Genomic DNA, 20,553 nt, shown 5'->3' with positions numbered 1-20,553 from the left:
CCTATGATATTCATGCATGTTTGGTGCAGCCTAAAACACTTGATTTTGAGTCTGCTGGGACTAATCATCAGTTTGTTAATTAAAATTAAAATGTTTCTCCAAACAGAGGTTATTTCTTCTTCTGAAAATTTTCACAGAGCCCAATTTCAAAACGTTGGAAATATCACTTTAAAATAACTGAGATACAAAATTATTTATAAGAATACAAACACATTTTTTCTATTTATCACATAAAATGGTCAAGGGTGGCATGGTGGCTCAGTTGGTAAAAAGCTGTTGCCTGCAAGCAGAACATCGGGCACCTGGGTAGAGTTTGTGTGTTCTCTCTGTGCATGTGTGGGTTTTCTCAGGGCATTCTTTCCTTCCACAGGCCAAAAACCATGCTAGGCTAATTGGTAACTTGTAAGTGAGAGAGTGAATGTTTGTCTTCATGTGGCCCTGTTGTGACCTATCCATGGTGTACACTTGTGCATAGTGACTGGATATGGGCACGTGTGACCCTGAAAGGAAGAAGTGGGTAATAACGGATGGATGGAAATAGTGGGAACATGTGGCTTGTTATTTAACTGCAATGAATAACTAAAACTAGACTAATGCAAAACAGGAATACACAACAGAAAAGGACATGGGTCTATTTTATGAAAATAGGCCCATATTAATTTAAATTCATACATAAACACAAGCTTTTGACAATAAACTGCCTATAGGGGAGCTTAAAAACAAAATGAATTGATTTTGCTCTCATGAATTGGTTTTAGCCCTCAGTGAGAGAGCTAAACCACTCTGCTCATGTGACCAACATCCACGCAAAATGCGCAGTCACATCCACGCGGATGGGAATAATAATAATAAAAAAAACTCTTCAGGTTTTATTCGCCGCTGATCACACGTGACTCCGGGGGAAGGAGGGGGAAAAACTGTCCCTTTTAATTTCAATTTCCGTGCGTGATATATATTGTGATCACCTGTCAGATGCGGCGCCTGCGCACTAGAGCGGGAGGCGGAGTGGGTTCTTGGTCGCTCTCAATCTGCTGCCCTGTGCCCTCCATCCGTCGGCGGTGGCACGGAGCTGGGCAGGGATTTCCGACGAGCCTCTACGACGGAGGATGGGGAGACAGCTCTGCTGCTGGTGAAGGTACGGATTCCTCCGGTTCCCCGCGGGGGGGAAGCGCGCTTCGGTGTTTGACATTGTGACCGTGGAGGGTGAAGGATGCTCGGCTGCAGGATGGGAGGGAATGAGGGGGGGACACGGCGCGGATAGCAGATGGTGTGTCGGGCAATTGCAAGCGGCGACAGGAGCTTTTCGCTTGGTTTCGGTGCTGTTTTTTAAAATACAATATACATGTTTATAAATATATAAAAAAAACACGGACTTTTTTTTTAGTAATCGAACAGGTGCTTTGTCAAGGACAAACGACTGCGATAATGTGTTTCCCCCTGCCTCCCTTTTTCTTCTCAGACTCTATTGAATCTGTCATCACCTCCTTTCCTCTGCAGACTAAAATCTAACGTAGAAGGAATGCTGTGTTTTCCACTGACATGAACTGCTGTGGATGCATGAGATCCGCCTATGCAGCCTTACTGCATGTGGGCAGTGCGAAGTGGGAACAGCTGTAACACAAGAGAGGTGTAGTTTGGTCAAACACCGACCCGCAATCGCCTTCATGCTGCTTTTTCCTTGGCATATTGAGGTGTTTATTATGTGTGGAGTATTATAAAGTGTTCAGTGTGTGCATTAGCTGGGCCCCTACCCGGATGTGCCTGCAGTTCCTCCACAGAGAGAGCTAGATTCCCCTGTGTTTACTCGTCTCACTGATGTGAAACCTGTCCTGCGTGTGATTCCACACTTGTACACAATCAGGTGATGAACATGGGATTATTGGTTTTAATCTGGACTAGAGATAAAAAAAAAAATCTATGCCAGACATTTAAATTGTTTTTATTTATTTGTTTATTTATTTTGCATTTCTTTATTTACTTAGAGGTTTATTAAGTGAGGCATCCTCCTGGTTGTTGCACATTAGTTGTTATTGCATTGCTGGAAGGAGAGCATTTCTCTTTTATCCGTAATCAACAGAGCGGCTCATACACTGAACCTGGTCCTGAATCAAACCAGAGAATAAAACACTTAAAGGGGACATATGCAAAATCTACTTTTTTAGCTATTAAATGCATTTTTGCTGTAGGCTACTTGGAGTCTCCAGGAGCGCAGAGACATTGAATTTAGTTTCTCATAGTGTTACATAGATATATTTATATTCCGATTCCGTTTTGTCATATTTTTCAATCTGTTCAATTTTCTTTCTTTTTTCTATGACATTTTCTGTCACAGTATTGGTGACAGAACTGCCATAAGGTATGGACTTACTACAATTATGTTGTCTTCATTCTCCTTTCGCTTTAGGTCAGTCTCTGACTCTAACATAAGGGACAAGTCTTCCCTTGTAGACATCTTTTAATTAAGTTGTAAACAAGATATTTTTGCACCTCTATAGTCATGAACCCCTCTATCAAGCTACAATGGACTGCTTTGGAAGCTGGTGGGGGGGGGGTGCCTTGTTTGGGTTTATAGAAACAAACTCAAAATGAGCTGCTTTGAGAGACACTTCAGAAAAGGGGTGAAAGAGGGGCTTGTAGAGTTACAGTAAGGTTGAATTCAGACCAAAGAATAAAAGTTCCACTGTACATAGACCCCCAACTGAATGATTTAAATGTGGAAAAAGAAGAACTTTAAAATATGTCTGTCTTTTCTTTCCAATTGAAAATGGTTCCAGCTGAGATAAAGCACATATTGTAATTGTTGTGTTGCAACGTTCATTGGATTTAAAGTTCAAACCGTCTGTCGCAAAATAGATTTATTTAGATAAGGATGCACCTCAGTCCTCACCACACATTATGCAACTCATTGATGGTCTTGAGTTATGAGTGATTACTTGAGGGTGGAAAGTCCACGACATTTAATCAGTGAATACATGATTATGTGTCCTCCAAATCTGGTTTCCCTGCTTTCATTAGACATATACAGTAGTTTCTTTTATTAATCAACATGACTGATTTTATTGCATGTAGGATTGTTAAAAAATCCTTGTCATTACATCCCCTGATTTGTTTTTGTCAACTTACATCTGACTTACCTTTTTTTGTCATGCTTTTAGGAAGTCTGATGTGGATGCTGAGCCTGAGGAGAGCCCAGGGAGCAGCAGCAGCAGCAGCAGCAGCAGCAGTAGCAGCAACAGCAGGAAGGCTGTAGATGCCCTCTCTACAGGTGCAGCTCCAGCCCAGGCCTCTACTGGAGAGCCAGGACAAAGAGGAGACAGTTCCTGTTCTGACTCTGACTGTCCTGTAGACTTCAGCTCCAGTGAGGAGGACGACGACAACAAAGCAGAGAAGGAAGACAAAATGTTCTCCTCCAAATTTCTTAGCGGGGCCAACCCCCTAAATGCTATGTCTTCTGCTGTAAACAAGTTCAGTCTGTTTGGAGATGATGGTGAAGGAGATAAAAAATTGTCTCAGCAAGGGAAGAAGCCCTCTGGAGAGCAGCAGACTGGAGCCGCTCATGGAAAGGACGCTCAACAAGAGCAAGGCCCCACAAAATCAGGCCAAGGTCCCTCTATGCAAAAGTCTCAGCCTCCTTCTAAACAAGGTTCGCCACAGTTGCAGGGGAATCGACAGACTGGACAACAACAGGCCGCGTCAAGTAGAGCAACAGAAAGCCCCCAAACACAACCCAAGGGCCCACCACAGCAGGGTTCACCAAAGCCTAGAGCTCAGCAAGTGGCTAAGAGTGGAGCCCAACCCGAATCTCCCAAAATCCCACCAGACAGACAACAGGCTCCATCAAAGACAAAAGTGCAACAAGGTCCTGCACAGGGGCCCACAAAAGTTGGGTCAGAATCAGAAAAGCAACAACAGCAGCAGTCACCAAAAATTGGACAGCAAAAACAGGACACAACTAAGGCAGGTCAACAACAAAAAGGAACCCGAGCCACACCCCAGCTTCAGTCCTCTGATAAACAACATGGCATTAAGGGAGCAGGCACACCTGACCTTACTCCAGCAGGGTCTCCATCGGTGGGAGCAACCAGAGCCAGATCTCAGTCCAAAGCAGTTTCTAAAACTCTTTGTCCAGTCTGTAATACGGCTGAACTTAATATTAATGCCAAGGAACCACCTAATTATAAAACCTGTACTCAGTGTAAATTGGAAGTGTGCAGCTTGTGTGGCTTCAGCCCTCCAGACTCTGATGTAAGTATTGAATCTTTTTAATTCATTTTTGTTATGTTTTTTTGTGCAAATCAAACTGATAGATATTCTCCTAACATGATACTTCACAGCAGATAATGCTTGATTTAAGCACTCACCATAGACTTAAATAGAGTGAGCCACACTATCCTGCCCACTGTTAGCATCTGTGATAACATGGAGGAGCAAAAATGGCGTCCATACAGCTCACATCTGTCATAGCATCTGTTTGATTGAAGCAAGCCCAACTGGATTTGTGTCACATTTTTTTGTAAGATTTTTACAATAAATGAATATATTTGTTAATTATGTTAATTTCATTAAACAATCATGTAAAATAACTTGATATATACCTCCATGGCACTCACCAAATCCACTGTGCATGTTTTAAACGTTTCCACAACTACCCTGATATCACGTGAAATAGCGAAGAAACAGTTTCATTTGTGTAGCTATTTTAGTGTTGTGTCCTTTTAAATCACCTATGTTCACATACTTTTAGTGCTTTGAGTTTTCGAGGTTATTTTTAAATGTTTTTAATAAATTTTGAAAGTGGTGGCTTTTTTCTCTCCTTTGCAGTTACTTTATGTACATTATGTGCATGTCTGTTTTTCATGCAGGGCCGTGAGTGGCTTTGTCTTACCTGCCAAATACAGAGAGCTCAAGGATCGACTGAACCACCAGGACCTCCCACGAAAAAACCCCCACCAAGCAAAATTTCTGCTTCACAGACCAAGACACCAGCTTCTGCTGAACCCATTAGAAAAGAAATGTCAGCACCAGGTTCACCGCAAAACATGCAGTCGAAATCAACAAACGTGCCACTGAAGGATGAAGCTGAAAAAGGACCAGAAAATCGAAAACATGTCAGTCCAGCATCTCCCAAGAAAATGACACCTGAGACTCAGAGAAAACTTGGACCTCAAAAACCACAACTAAGCAGTCAAACTGGACAGACGCAAAGCAGTGCCACCTCTGCTCCCCACCAGGGTTCAGGAGGGATTTTTGGTTTTGGTGGTTCCAAAAAGGAACCTGCAAAAGCAGATGACACAGTGACTGGGAAGATGTTTGGCTTTGGTTCATCCATTTTTAGCTCTGCATCTACTTTGATAGTGTCAGCTGTACAGGACGAATCCAAAACCACTCCACCGGTTTCTCCTAAGATGCAACCTGCAAAGGACACTAAATCAGCTACTGGCCAAAAGTTGGAGCAAGAAAAAAAGCAACAAACTTCTCAGGAGGCAAAAGCTCAGTCAGCAGGCCAGGGTAAATTAGCAGAGGCTCCAAAGGCGACTTCAACCTCCCACAGTGCTCCTAACAAAGGCCAATCTACTTGTCCAATCTGTAAGATGGGGCTCAACGTGGGCTCAAAGGATCCTCCCAACTACAGCTCCTGCACTGAGTGCAAAAGCATAGTCTGTAATCAATGTGGATTTAACCCAATGCCAAATGTAAAAGAGGTAAGCCGTAGCGCTCACCGAATCGATTAATGGTAGAAACATTGAATGATACATAAAAATATACAGTATGTAAAATATTTAAAAAGTGCTTGTTACCAATTATTTCTGGTTTTGTAGAAATGAAGTGCTTTAATAATTTTTCCAAATTTATAAATGTACCAGTTATTCTGTTATGGCACTCCATCATGCATACGGTATGTTACATTTGCATACATGTCAACCCCTTCAGATGTTCACCTATGTCTTGACCCTCAAAAATTCATATACAATGGTGGGTGGGGGGACAATCAGACTGTTAGCCCCAGAGACAGAAAGAACGTGGGGGAGTAAACAGCATCTGTAGTGCAGAGGAGCAGGGAAAGGAGGACGATGAGAGGTGGTGAACTTATTGCTAGTAACAGAGCTGGTTGGTAGGTGTTAATTTTAATAATGATTTTGCTTTCATTATGTCCTATAGGCTCTGAGATGTGAAATTATTTTGAAGCTGTGTTTTTGAAAAAAATCCGAGACTTTGAAAAATCTGTGAGATCTCTTATATGAGGGAAAATCTGTGTAATTTACAAACAATCTGTACAGCTTGACATGAATGCATTTGTTTTGCCAATGATGTTAATTACCTGCCTAAATTTTTTTTAACAAGTTAAAAAGCTGCTTTTAAAGAACTCATTACCCGTTCACACTGTGTCAATAACTGATGGTTGGTTTTGATTAAAAAATATTTATTTTGTGCTTTTCAAACTAAACCACACAATTTGCACTTAAACACACACAAACACACACTTACAGGTATTGTAGGGAATACCATGTGCAGAGTAAACAGACGTGGCAGCCTCAACGCTACCTGACGCACAAAGGACTTGACACTTGACCCTGTAATTCAATGCACAGTTAGTATCAACCTTGCCAAGGAGGTCCAAGGCTATTTGATCTTGTTGTGCCACTTATAAAAATGCTTGGAACAGTACCAGACCAGGATTAGAATAAAATACACAGTACATTTCACAAGACCTTTGCAGTATGTATGTGTGGGCTAAAGTGCAGAACTAGTAGCTTTGCCTCAATTTTTTCCCCTTAGCTTAGCATTATAAATTTCAGAACAGGCTCAACCAAATAATTATATGGAAAAACCAAATTAAATTACCATCTTTTATGATTTTTTTAATCTAAAATGATAAAACCTAACTTTGCTGACTGGTGTAACAATGTGAATCTGAATAGAATAACATAAGGGTCATTAGCTCAGACTCCTTTATTTTTGTGTCAGTGAAACCCCATACAGTTTACGCACTGTATTCCATCATTTTTAACAAGTCTTTCTTGTTGTGTCCTGAATAGGTCACCTCCACTCATTGCCTTTCTGTGGCTATTTTATGTTTGAGCCATAAGTGTTCATTTATAGCTGATTTATGTGTTTTCTTTTTAAGGGAAAAGAGTGGCTTTGTCTAAACTGCCAAGTGAAACGAGCTGCCGGAGGAGCTGAACCACAGCAAGAGACATCCTCAGCCAGTTCATTTAAAAAAGCAACTGCAGCCCAATCTGCACCTCAAAAGATGTCTGTTCAAGGGTCCCCTCAGAAAACACAACCAACACTACCTGCCAAGGCGGAAGGTCTAGACAGACATAAAGAGGCGAGCCCAGCTGCTGGTCAGGAAACACCAAAGGAGGACCAGAAGGCAGGTCCTCTGAAACAAACAAAGCAGACAGTTCAAACTGCGCAAAAGCAGGGAAATGCCACAAACCAAGATTCTGGAGGATTTTTTGGTTTTGGTGGTCCTAAAAGTCAAACTGACACAGCAAAACCTGGAGAATCGATGACTGGAAAGATGTTTGGCTTTGGTTCCTCCTTCTTAAGTTCTGCTTCCACTTTGATGACTTCAGCTGTTCAAGATGAGCCCAAAATTACACCTCCAGTTTCGCCTAAAGTGTCACATGCAAAGGACTCTCAATCTCCCACAGTAATGAAACAAGAACAAGAGAAGAAACTGCAGGAGCCAAAGCAAGCCATGGGTCCAAAGTCAGGAGCGCCAAAAGCAGACAAACCTTCACCAGAACCGCCAAAGAAAGCTTCAGCTTCACCTGTTGTTTCCAAGACTTGTCCTCTCTGTAAAGTGCATCTTAATGTGGGCTCTAAAGATCCCCCCAACTACAACACCTGCACCGGGTGCAAAAGCACTGTTTGTAATCAATGCGGATTTAATCCCACGCCAAATGTTCAGGAGGTAAGATAATACAGCCCCTCACACACAAAAAAAAAAAAAAAAAAAAAAAAAAAAAAAAAAAAAAAACGAAAAGATTGGAATAACCACTTCTGGAGGACGTTCTTTCAATTAAAATGATTAGAAATTATTATTTAATTTGCCTGCCTTAAATCTGAATGATTCTATTTTTTTGTCATTGACTTAATCTAAAATAATGTATATGTTTCTTACAATAAGGGTGGAAATTTGTAGTTTTATGACATGTTTGTATATTTTTAAATACAAAATTAATGATCAAAAGAACATCCTTTGAGAAGTGATTCCACATTTTTTTGAATGAATAAAAAGATTCAAGGACAATGATTATACATAGTTTTTGTAAATAAAGCATGCATTCCTTAAAGCTGCGACAACACTGATCTAATTTTTATCTGTGTAATGTTTGATTTATTGCAGGTGAAGGAGTGGTTATGTCTAAACTGTCAGGTGCAGAGAGCATTGGGGGCATCTGAGCCTCCAGGAACTCCCAAGATGAAACTACAGGCCTCACCAAATAAAGCTGCTAGTGCACAAAATAAGGAAACTCCTTCTCAACAGAAAGACATATCAACAATTGGAATATCTAAGGAGAGCTCACCATTAGGCTCCCCTCAACGGAACCCCCCAAAACCAGCCGAGCAGCCAAGGTCCAAAAGTCCGAAAGATGTCAGTTCAGACGCTGGCCAAAAAATTGCACATCAAGTTCAGAAGACCGGCCCCCAAAAACCAGCAGACCCCACTAGCCAAACCAGACCAGAGAAGAGTAAACCTCAGTTTGATAGTGCAAAAGCTGCTGAATCACTTGGTGGAAAGATGTTTGGCTTTGGTTCTTCCATTTTCAGTACTGCATCTACTATGATATCTTCAGCCGTACAAGACGAATCAAAAACAACGCCACCTGTTTCTCCTAAAATGCCAGTTGCAAAAGAAACCAAATCATCCCCTGTTCAGAAGCATGAGCAGGAGAAGAAACCACAACAGATTCAACAACCCAAGACCTCTCCTTTGCTACAACCTCGAGTAGAAAAAGGGCCACAAGAGCCTCTGAAACTTCCAGTGGCTTCAGATGCTTCAAAGGCAGGTCAATCTACCTGTGTGCTCTGTAAGGCAGCACTCAACTTTGGCTCCAAGGATCCTCCCAACTACAATAAATGCACAGAATGCAAGAAAACTGTCTGCAACCAGTGTGGATTTAATCCAATGCCAAATGTGTCAGAGGTAATCACAAAGACATTCTATCATTTTTTGTCTTCTTTAAAAACAAAGTATCTTTTTAGCTTAGTGTCTTTGAATGACTCTTGTGAAAACTAAATTAAATATCAAGATTAACCACGTGATTTTCTTGGTGAAAGCAATATTAAAATATTGATTGACAAAAAATACAAGTTCGTTTAAGTACCAGTATGAACATGTGGAAGTTATGAACTAGGTTTATATTTCTGTTGCACATCACTACAGAATTTACACAAGTGTGTTGGAAATAATTTGTTTTCTATCTTTTATGTATGCTTCTATAGGCTAAAGAATGGTTATGCCTAAACTGTCAGATGCAAAGAGCTCTTGGTGCATCTGAACTCACAGGACCTCCAGTGAAACCACAAAGTGGAACCAACAAAACTTCTTCATCTCCAATGCATAAGAAAATAACAGCTCCGACTCGAGAGGAAAATCAAAAGAAAGAATTACTCAAATCTGAAACAAAAACAGAAGCCCCAGTACCTGTTTCTTTTCAAAAGAAGGAGAGCACCACACAAGGTTCACCTCAGAAGGCACAGAGTGCGGCAGTAACATCTGGAACTAAAGATACTAAAGATCCTGAAAGACCTGAAACTAAGCCTATCCTAACTGTTAGTCAGAAAACACAAAAACAGATTGACCAGGGGAATCAGCCTGAACACAAGAAAGGTACACCAGATGCACAACATGAACCAGAAAAATCTCCTAGTGATCCTAAAACAGAGCCTGATGTTTCAAAATCAACAGAGTCCTTGAGTGGAAAGATGTTTGGATTTGGTTCCTCCATTTTCAGCTCAGCATCCAGTTTGATATCAGCTGCTGTTCAGGAAGATTCGCAAACGACACCACCAGGCTCTCGTAGAATGTCTGTTCTGTCCAATCTTTCTTCAAAAAGTTCACCTGCAGTTTCTCCTAAAATGTCACCAGCCAGGGAGAAAAAACCTCTTCCTCAGAAACCAGAGCCAGAGAAGAAATCTGACCAGATTCCCCCAAGCAAAGATGGAAATGCTTCACCACAGCCGTCAAAAGTCTCTCAAAGAGGTCCAGATGCAGGCCAGAAAACCTGTCCACTTTGTAAGACTGAGATGAACATCGGCTCGAAGCACCCTCCAAACTACAACACCTGCACTAAATGCAAAACCACTGTTTGTAACCAGTGTGGATTTAGCCCCATGCCTGTTGGAGAGGTAAGTACAGAAACATACAGTTTCTTTTCTCCTAATTTCAATCACATTTTGCCACCTTTTTAATAAATGTATAAACTAACAGACCAATTGAGGAGTTTTAGGAATTATTTTTCATGTTCTCAATTTCCCTAAATCCTAATTCTGAATTAACTCACCTTTTATCTCCTTTATTCAAGGTAAAAGAGTGGCTTTGTCTTACATGTCAGATGAAAAGAGCAGTTGGAACATCTGACCCTCTGGAACCACCCATTTTAAAGTCCCAAACATCGCCCAATAAATTTCCTATATCTGCTCCTGCTCAGCCAAAAGATTCCAATCTGACTGCTCCTCAAATAAAAGACCGTCCTGACCCTGTGGAACAAACAAAGGAGACCTCAAAGGTTGTCTCTTCCCAGAAAAAACTATCTGAGGCTGATGCTGCTTCACTGAAACAAACCACAGATCAAAAATCAACTGAAGAAAAAACAAAACCGATTCAGAAGAAGGTTCCAGATCAGCCAAGCCAACCTGAACGCAAACTGAGTAACGCTACTCCTGAAGCACATCAAGAGTCAGGAGGCTTGTTTGGTTTTGGTGATTCTAAATCTCAGCCTGAAGCGACAAAGGCAGTGAGTGGGAAGATGTTGGGATTTGGTTCTTCCATATTTAGCTCAGCCTCTTCTATGTTAAACTCCATCAGCAACACAACACCACCGGTTTCTCCCAAGGGGCCCCCCAAGATGTCTCCTGCAAAGGAATCTAAATCTACTGTGCAGAAAGTAGAACAGGAAAAGAAACCAGATCAGCCCCAGAAAGCAGAGGGTCAACCATCTTTAAAGCCCAAACCAGATGAAACCAAGTCTCCTGCCTCACAGAAACGTGAGCCTCAGAAGCCATCCTTAGAGACAAAGACATCTCCATCACTACAACCCAAAGTGGACAAAACACCACCAGGATCGTCAAATCCAGAAGCTGGTCTTCAAGAAAGTGTCAAATCAGGCCAATCCACCTGCCCACTGTGTAAGATCAAACTCAACATGGGCTCCAAGGATCCACCCAACTACAATAACTGCACTCAATGCAAGAATACTGTCTGCAACCAATGTGGATTTAACCCCAGGCCAAATGAAACAGTGGTAAGACCAAATAGGTTAAATAAATTTTCATGTGAACCTTGACAAGCTGTTTAAGACTGTCATTTGTATCATAATTATGATACTTAGACACATGTCATTATCAAATAGAGGCTGATCATAATATTATTTTTTTATTTTTCAGGTTAAGGAATGGTTGTGTCTTACCTGTCAGATGCAGCGGACCCTTCAAGAGACAGAGGCCCCAGATATGGCTTCTCTCAAATCGCAGCTGTCTACCCCTAGCACACCTGAGCCTGGAAAGAAAGAGTCATCAGCACCACAGTCACCTCAAAGGAAACTGTCAGCAAAGGCACAGCCAGATATATCTGAGACTGCTAACAAGCCAGTTGTGCAGAAACAAGCCAGTCCAGTTCCTTCTCAGATAAAAACACAAGAGCCACAGAAAACATCCGGCCCAGACAAATCACCAGGTCAAACAAGATCGACTGAACGGAAGCAAAGTAATGCTGCTGCGACACCACAGAAAGATTCAGGAGGCTTCTTTGCATTAGGTGGTGGTAAAACTCAGCCTGAAGTGGACAAGTCAGCAGAGTCTGCAAGTGAAAAAATGTTTGGCTTTGGTTCCTCTATTTTCAGCTCTGCATCTAATTTCATTACCTCAGCAGTTCAGGATCAGCCTAAAACCACTCCACCGGTTTCTCCTAAATTATCCCCAGCGAGAGAGTCTAAATCTCATGCTGCTCAAGAAAAGACAAAACCAGAGCTTGATCAGACCAAGACAACTGATGTAAGACAAGCCAAAGTGGACAATGCTCCACCAGAACCTCCAAAGACAACAGAAGCCTCAAAATCTGCAGTCAAACCAGGCCAGGCCTCATGTCCACTGTGCAAGGCTGAACTAAACATTGGGTCCAAGGAGCCACATAACTACAATACATGTACTCATTGCAAGAACATAGTCTGTGACCAGTGTGGATTTAATCCTATGCCAAATCAGTCAGAGGTAAGTGAAATTCACCCAGGATTTATTTATATTATGTGTGTTTTTATAATCCAGCATACTACAGTAAGTATATTATAGTAATGTCTCGATATCACCTCTGCTGGGGATACCAGTATTGGTACCGGGCCCAATACAAGCATTTTTACAAGTACTCATTCAAAATGTCCCAATACTCTGGACCAATACAGACACTGGATTTGATAGTCGATGCACCAGTGAAAAGTTGTCTGATCCATATTTAAGAAATGCATTCAAGTTGACAACAAAAAACTTAAAAATTTGCAACAGTATAAATCATGCAGTATATTTGAATGATACAGAGGGGCTATGGGCCTTTTAAGAAAGGAGAACCATATTATTCTGAATAAAATAAATGTGTTTTTAATGTCAGTTTGAAGTGTTTAAGGTCTAACTCGGTAAGCACTCGGTATTGTTACTCGGTATCGGCGAGTACCCAAACTGAAGTACTAGTAATCGGTTTGAGAAAAACTGGTATCGGGACACCCCTAGTATGTTGTGTTAGTTTGTTAACTGATGCTGAACTGTACTACCAATTGAAATACTTAAGACAGTAACATACAGTATTTTAATATGTTCTGCTCTACTAATTTTTAGTCATTAACAACAACTAAAAAAATAATGTTTTTTGTTTTTCTACAGATGAAAGAGTGGTTGTGTCTGACTTGTCAGATGCAAAAAGCTCTCGCAGCTGATGTATCAGGGCAGCCTCCATTTATGAAACCTCAGGCATCACCAAGCGGTGTGCCCTCACCTGCTACTTCCAAAAAAGATGTCACTGCCAATCAAAACAAAGATGTTATTTCCACTGAAAAAGTGGGAGTAATAGACAAAACTCAGAGGGACAGTTCAACACACGATGCAGCACAAATCAAAGAGGAGATTTTACAAACAGCTGGTGTTTCAGGCCAAACAAAAGAAGAGAAGCCCAGTTTGCCACCTGCAGGGGATGTTCCAACTTCCTCTGCACCTCAAAGCAAAAAGGCAGAGCCTGCTATTTCAGACCTTGTAAAACCAATACCTGCTGAAGCCCTTTCTGTCACCACAGGAGGTGAAAATGCAGTTCAGAAGAAAACTCCATTAAGTTTCAAACCGTCTGAAGTGACTTCTGAACAGACGAAGGAAAATGTTGAAGAGATTAAAAAAACAGCAGATCAGCTTGTGAAACCCTCTCCTCAAGTTTTGGACAAGACATCAGGAATACAGATTTCTCCAAAGTCCAGTCCTCCAGTTTCTCAAAAGAAGCCTCCACTAAGGGAGGCTGAACAGAAACAGGAGCGACAGACCGAACCAGAAAAGACACCAGGCAAGCCTCCAGAGCATAAGCCTTCAGCAATAAAACAGAGCAAAGCTGATATAGAATTACAAGACTCAGCAAAACCAGAGGTTCCCAAGGATGCCCTCAAATTGGGTGGATCTACTTGTCCACTCTGCAAGATGGAGCTTAACATGGACTCTAAAAACCCTAACTTCAACACCTGCACTGACTGTAAAAGCATTGTCTGCAACAAGTGTGGATTTAGTCCAATTCCAAATGTGAAGGTAAACATTTTGGCATTAATTTTCAATCATCCAGAACATAGCAAACAAACAAAAACAAATGGACTTCTATTTTGTAGCTGCTACTACAAAATAGAAGTCAAATATTTTTATTTTTTTATTTTGTTACACTTTTTAAATTAAAAAGTATAATAAACAATTGTTCTATTGAGGGATTATTATAATCATTAAAACTAAATATATAAGGAAAGCTGTGACAATGTGGTTAGATTTGTTTGGTTGTAATGCACTAATGTATTGGAAAGGAACCACATTTTACTGTTTCTGTTTACAAAATGTGTTTAACTATCAAAACCAACAGAACAAAACACAGACTGAGTTCTTTTTGTGAAGTGCTTATGTAAAGTGTCTTGGGTCAAGCCATTTACCACTTACCATTTATTTTAAATGACTAAATACTCGTCTTGGTTTGTGTTTGCTTTTCAGGAAAAGGAGTGGTTGTGTCTTAACTGTCAGATGCAAAGAGCACTTGGAGCTTCTGAACCTCCAGGGCTTCCTATGATAAAACCACAGCCTTCACCAAGCAAAGAGAACCCTGCCACTGTACAGAATAAAGAAACTCCAACTACAGCTTTAATGCAAGATATTTCTAAGCCCCTCTCCCCTAGTAATGAACTTGGTGACATTATTAGAGCCAAAGAAACAGAAATCTCTTCTGTTGGTATGCCATCAAAGGAGGCTACACCTATAGCTGTAGATGTTTCACCAGCTCCAAAAAAGCCACCTTCAGAAATGTCTAAAGGACAACCTGATGCACCACAGGAGCAGACTGAAAAGGGCCCAACTCCTCTTAAGTCTGTTCTTCCATCAGAATCAAAAGCAGGGGAGCTGCCATCACAAAAGCCTCCTAAAGCTTCTGTTCCATCTGAAAAATCTGTTCTTTCACAAGATCAAAAGGAAGAAAAGCTACCACTAAAACAGCCGCCAAAAACTGGAACCTCCCCAGCTAAATCCATTCCACCACAAGTTCAGCCTGCAAAACAAGAGTCTGAGAGTTTCTTTGGCTTTGGCCGACCCAGAACGCCACCTACTGCAGCAAAATCTGCAGAGTCCGTGACAGGGAAGATGTTTGGCTTTGGATCATCTTTCTTAAGCTCTGCATCCACTTTGATTTCTTCTGCTGTGCAGGATGAATCTAAGACTACACCACCAACTCAACATAAAATGTACACGGCAGACAAAGTCATTCCAAAAGCTACACCTCCAGCTTCTCCTAAAACAATACATGTGAAGGACACCAAACTACCTCCTGCACAAAAGGCTGAGGAACAGAAGCTAGAGAAGCTTGAGCAGAATAACATTCATTCAGCAGAACAATCCAAAGTGAGCGATTCTCCACCAGAGCTACCAGCAGACCCCAAAGATGCTTCAAAAGCAGATCAGTCAATCTGTCCACTCTGTAAGATCAAACTCAACATGGGCTCCAAAGATCCACTCAATTATAAGACCTGCACAGAATGCAAGACTGCAGTCTGTCTTCAGTGTGGCTTTGATGCGATGCCAACTATATCAGAGGTATTCAAAAGTAATTTTTGCTGTAATTTGCTTAATTATTTGTTAGATTCTCATTTAAATGTATTGCTGAAAATAATTAGCATGTCAAATTAATAGTATTTGATCATTTATTCTGGTACTTAATAGTCATCATGTTGTGATTTGTCAGCATTTTTAATTCAAAAATGTTTAAATTTTAACAATAGTACAGGCAACATTTTTTTGCAAATACATGTGAGATTTTGGTATTTTACTCTCTAAATTCACAAACTGACAATGAAAAAAGCAGTTATTTATTTCACCTTTTATATTTATTCATTAACTAGTACATGCTTTATTTGTCTGTAAAGAATCTGTGTTGAAGTACTCCTCTCTAATGTTTCATTTCATTGAACATTTAGGTAAAGGAATGGCTTTGTCTAAACTGCCAGATGCAGAGAGCTCTGAAAGCACCTGAGTCCATGGGACTTCCTGCTGTAAAACAACAGCCCTCACCAGGCAAGGTCTCCCAGCCTCTTTCTGAGCAAAAGGAAAAACCTGTAGAAGACAAGCACATCCATAAAGATGACACTCAAACAACTTTAATACAAAAAGAAACCCAGGAAGCTAAAGTCCCAGTATCATCTCCAGCTGACAAGATGGTTACAGCTCAGAGAGATGCTGTGCAAAAGGCACAGGTGGTTTCAGCTACCGAACAAGGGAAAGCAACAACTGTGACAGATCAGCAGAAAACAGCTGAAAAACAGCAACAAGTACAGGTTTCTTCAAGGACCATGCCAGCAGTAAAGCCAGGCCTTACAAAACAAGAAGCTGGTAAGCTACCCTCACAGCCCTCAAAATCAACTCAACCTGCCAAACAGCCTACTCCAGTTCAGCCAACTAAAACAGATTCTGGGGGTTTATTTGGCTTCGGTGCTCCTAAAGCACAAACGGCATCAGCAAAATCTGCTGAATCAGTCACAGGAAAGATGTTTGGTTTTGGTTCATCTTTTCTTAGTTCTGCATCTACATTGATAACCTCAGCTGTTCATGATGAAAATAAGACTACACCTCCTACTCCAAGAAAGATGTCTACTACAGCTCCTGTCTCTCCCAAAGAAACACCCCCTACTCCAAGGAAAATGTCCACTACAGCTCCCGTCTMTCCCAAAGRAACACCCCCTACTCCAAGGAAAATGTCCACTACAGCTCCYGTCTCTCCCAAAGAAACACCCCCTACTCCAAGGAAAATGTCCACTACAGCTCCAGTCTCTCCCAAAGGTACACCTCCTATTCCAAGGAAAATGTCCACTACAGCTCCCATCTCTCCTAAAGAAACACCTCCTATTCCAAGAAAGATGTCCACTACAGCTCCCATCACTCCCAAAACTACACCTCCAGTTTCTCCTAAAATAACCCCTTCAAAGGATACCAAACCACCTGCTGCACAGAAATCAGAGATACCTCAACAGGCCAAACCTGGTCCATCAGCCCAAGAAAAAGTAGCGAAAGCTCCAACAGAAACTCTGAAATCCACAGAACAGATCAATATTGCTTCTAAGACAGGTCCACCCACCTGTCCACTTTGTAAGGTTGAACTCAATATGGGCTCGAAGGACTCTCCTAATTACAACAACTGTACTGATTGCAAGAACACTGTCTGCAATCTCTGTGGATTTAACCCCATGCCCCATACAGCAGCGGTAAGTGCAATGAATCTATTTACATTTCACAATTCTCTTTTTGTATTCTACTTTATGTGCCCTTGCTGTAACAAGATTATCAGTTTTTATAAAGCAGTTTTACAATTATGCAGAAAAAAAACATAAATAAGAAAGATAGATTTTATTAAAATGCACATCATTCAACAATATATAATTATAATTGTAATATACAGTCCTTGTACTTAATAAACACTTTCATTTGTTAATATACTTTATATTGCAGAGAAGCTGATAAAAAAACCCTAAAATGTTAACAATAAAATTCAATTCAAAATTCAAAAATACTTTATTGATCCCAGAGGGAAATTATGTGTTGTTGTAACTCATTTAACTAAAAACTTATTGTAGATGCTGATGGCTGTGGGCAGGAAAGGTCTTATGTAGCGATATGTATGACAGCGAAGTTGAAGAAGCCTCCAACTGAAGAAAAAACATAAATGACTCAGACATAAACATTTTTAAGAAAAAATAGTTGGAATTAGTTTGTATGTAATGACCGGCTAATGCAAATTAAGATCTCATATTATTATATGAAATTATTTATCTTAATTCATAAAAAAACCCTTCTGAAAGCCCAGGTTGCTTTGTTATTACAGATAACTGGTCAGGAAGCTGCATAATATGGGTACCAAATTCCCCATTGTGGCCGGCATTGTTCAAATGCATTATTGAAAATATATAATGATGCTCATACATAATGAAAAAGAATAGAAAAACAACAAAAAGCAAGATTTTTTAGGAACAGTGTTTTCTTTGAGACAGAATGGCTCCCTGTGGTGTAGACTAATGGCTTTTTACACACTGAGAAATATACTGTATAAGAGAACAGGGAGAATAACATACCATAATGTTGTCTTTAAAGTATTGGCATTTCATTGTGACTTGTGACCAATAAATGCCTTTTGTTATTGCCAGTCAGGTGTAAACCTGCTCAGTGTAAATTCTGCTGTTCCATAGTTGGTTTTCAAATCAGGGGTTGATATTTCTCTTCATAAGCTGTCAATTAGAAAATTAGTCATTTGATGACCTGTTTTTAATGAGGAAACATGTCCTTGGGTAAAAATACTGAACTCTTATCTCAGTAGGTTTTTTGTTGAGATACATTTTTAGGTCATATAATAAGAAACATTTTTTGAGGATTTAAAACATTTCAGAATTATTACAGATTATAAATGGTTTAAAAAAAGGAAACGTACACACAATTTATTCTATCTCATAACTTAGTTTACTTGATGTCATTAATCATGTACCATCAACAACAGTTTTTTTATTTTGGATTGTAGTCAGCAAGCTTCTATTTGTTGAAGTGATGGAAAAATGGGAGGATTGACTCTTGTGCAGCTTTTTAATTAGATTGAAAACCATGGAGCATCTACTTTTCTCAACAACACAGGAGATGGTGGTTGGAATATTGAATATAGGTGGCAAAGACAGGAGAGCCTCTATGCACACTTAAAATTTGAACAGAGGTCTGTTACCATCTAATGTAATCTATTCTAATCTTCAAGTTAATTCCCTACTTTAAATGTCTCCAACAAAACGTGCCAAACAGCATGCAGCATGGTGGCTGACTGTAGTGGCTGTCTCTCTGCTGGACAGGTCAGATTTGTTATATAACTGCTCGGCAGCCTAGCAGAGCAGAAAATGTATTAAAGCCATGATTGAGGGTTGTGCAACAGTATTAGTGGGATGGGAATGGCTGCCATAGGAGACCAGGGACCTAGGGAAACTTCAAACCCCGTGGGAGATTTGAGATTGCAAATCCCTGTGATATGCCAATAAGTAGAGGTGAAATGGATTAGGTTTATCACAACATGGTGCTTTACAGTTGAACCAGAGATTTGTTTTTTTCAGATGGCCATTTGCTCCTCTAGAGATCAGTAATTCAGCTGTTTCTCCTCATTGTGTGCAGGCGCTAATGATACATGTATACCTGATTTATGACTTATCTACTAATGTGGACCATGCTTGATACTCTGCTGTGAGTCCTTGCCATGCCATTAGTTGAAATGTCAAAAGCAACAACTCTGACATCTTCATAGAATCATGTTTTCTAAGATATCGACATTCCTTTGTAGGACAGATTTAGCATTTACATAATAACTTATCTCAGTTTCTCAGGCCACAGACAGAAGCATTTTGCAAAATGTAACTGACATATGAATCATGTTTTTTCATGAATATTTAGGTTGACAGATAGTGTTATGAGAACAAGAATATTCTCCCAGACTGACACCAAACAACTAAATTCATCTTTGAAATGAAGTTTGTTATTTATTTATTTGAGCCTTAATTTGTCTCCCAAGACACAGATTAGGCTACCACCTGCTCAGTCTGAGTACGTAAAGAGAAACAATATTGTAATGAGATGAGCTTTTTATGTAATTATTACCTCTTTCATTTTTGTGGACACTGGAGAAAGTGGGGACATAATAATAGCAAGTGGACTGGGGGAGATATAAGCACAGTGCTGCTATGTTTATTAATTGAATTCATTCCTTTAAGTCACATAAAGACAGCCCAAACACAATGCCACTGGATTGGATGAGCTGTCATTTTAACTGCTTGTTACTCCTCTGTCACAAATGTGTGTGGCGTTTTCAGCAGAAAGACAGAAATGCAGCCTTTTAGAACATGCAAGGCACTAGTGAGGTTTGAAAGAGAAGAAGTCTGCTTCAGGCAAATTTACTGCTCATAAAAAAATGTGTCCATCTTTATCTTTTGGTTTTTCTGCATCAGCTGATGCCTTTTAAAGCCTGGGAAATATTGTTGTTTGACAAGTAGGGCACATGTGTATCATGCTTTGCCTGCTAAAGCTTGGTGTGTAACCAACACAAGATTAATCAAACGTGTTTTTCATATAGTTTTATTTTGAAGATATGAATTGTTGTTTTTATTACTGTATTTGTTTTTCAGTTATGATTTGTTTTCATGTTTAGTGCAAAGGTCTCCAAAGAAACTGGATACTCGGCTAATCAATGTTTCCCTGGCTGCAATCATTATTATTTATTATGATCATTATTTCTTGGTCTCCCATTTTAACTATATTATCCACCTATCACAGTGTCAATGAAAATGGCTACAACATTTATTTTTGCCCTCAGTATTGCATGTTGAGTTTTAAAGCAAATTTTTATTAAAAAAAACAACACATTGTCAGAATAAATAGCCGGTTCGGGGCACAGCTCCCTAGCCTCAGGGGAACAAATAGATTTAAAATATGCTGAATCACATTTTGCTGTCATGTCTGGTCACGACACTCTTGTTCTCCCATCTGCACACACACACACACACACACACACACACACACACACACACACACACACACACACACACA

General features: G+C 40.2%; 1 protein-coding gene across 5 annotated transcripts in view; it reads left to right on the top strand.

Moving 5' to 3' along the window:
- Positions 1 to 1,035: 1,035 nt before the first annotated feature.
- pclob (piccolo presynaptic cytomatrix protein b) overlaps positions 1,036 to 20,553 on the top strand; it is a 63,383-nt gene continuing 43,865 nt past the window's right edge. For 4 of the 5 annotated variants that reach the window (XM_014012361.1, XM_014012359.1, XM_014012360.1 and 1 more), the window contains exons 1-11: positions 1,042 to 1,135; positions 3,156 to 4,245; positions 4,863 to 5,702; positions 7,127 to 7,921; positions 8,357 to 9,157; positions 9,457 to 10,362; positions 10,539 to 11,477; positions 11,620 to 12,441; positions 13,102 to 14,001; positions 14,446 to 15,534; positions 15,915 to 17,195. In XM_014012361.1, coding sequence (XP_013867815.1) covers positions 3,400 to 4,245; positions 4,863 to 5,702; positions 7,127 to 7,921; positions 8,357 to 9,157; positions 9,457 to 10,362; positions 10,539 to 11,477; positions 11,620 to 12,441; positions 13,102 to 14,001; positions 14,446 to 15,534; positions 15,915 to 17,195 — 9,219 coding nt within the window. In that variant the 5' untranslated portion in view covers positions 1,042 to 1,135; positions 3,156 to 3,399. Of the gene's footprint in view, positions 1,136 to 3,155; positions 4,246 to 4,862; positions 5,703 to 7,126; positions 7,922 to 8,356; positions 9,158 to 9,456; positions 10,363 to 10,538; positions 11,478 to 11,619; positions 12,442 to 13,101; positions 14,002 to 14,445; positions 15,535 to 15,914; positions 17,196 to 20,553 lie in introns of all 5 variants that reach the window. The other variant, XM_014012362.1, reaches the window with a different exon arrangement.

The sequence above is a fragment of the Austrofundulus limnaeus genome, unplaced genomic scaffold (genome assembly GCF_001266775.1).
Source record: "Austrofundulus limnaeus strain Quisiro unplaced genomic scaffold, Austrofundulus_limnaeus-1.0 Scaffold90, whole genome shotgun sequence".
NCBI lineage: Eukaryota > Metazoa > Chordata > Actinopteri > Cyprinodontiformes > Rivulidae > Austrofundulus > Austrofundulus limnaeus.
The sequence above is the reverse complement of the archived record's forward strand: the minus strand, read 5'-3'. Positions and strand labels throughout refer to the sequence as shown.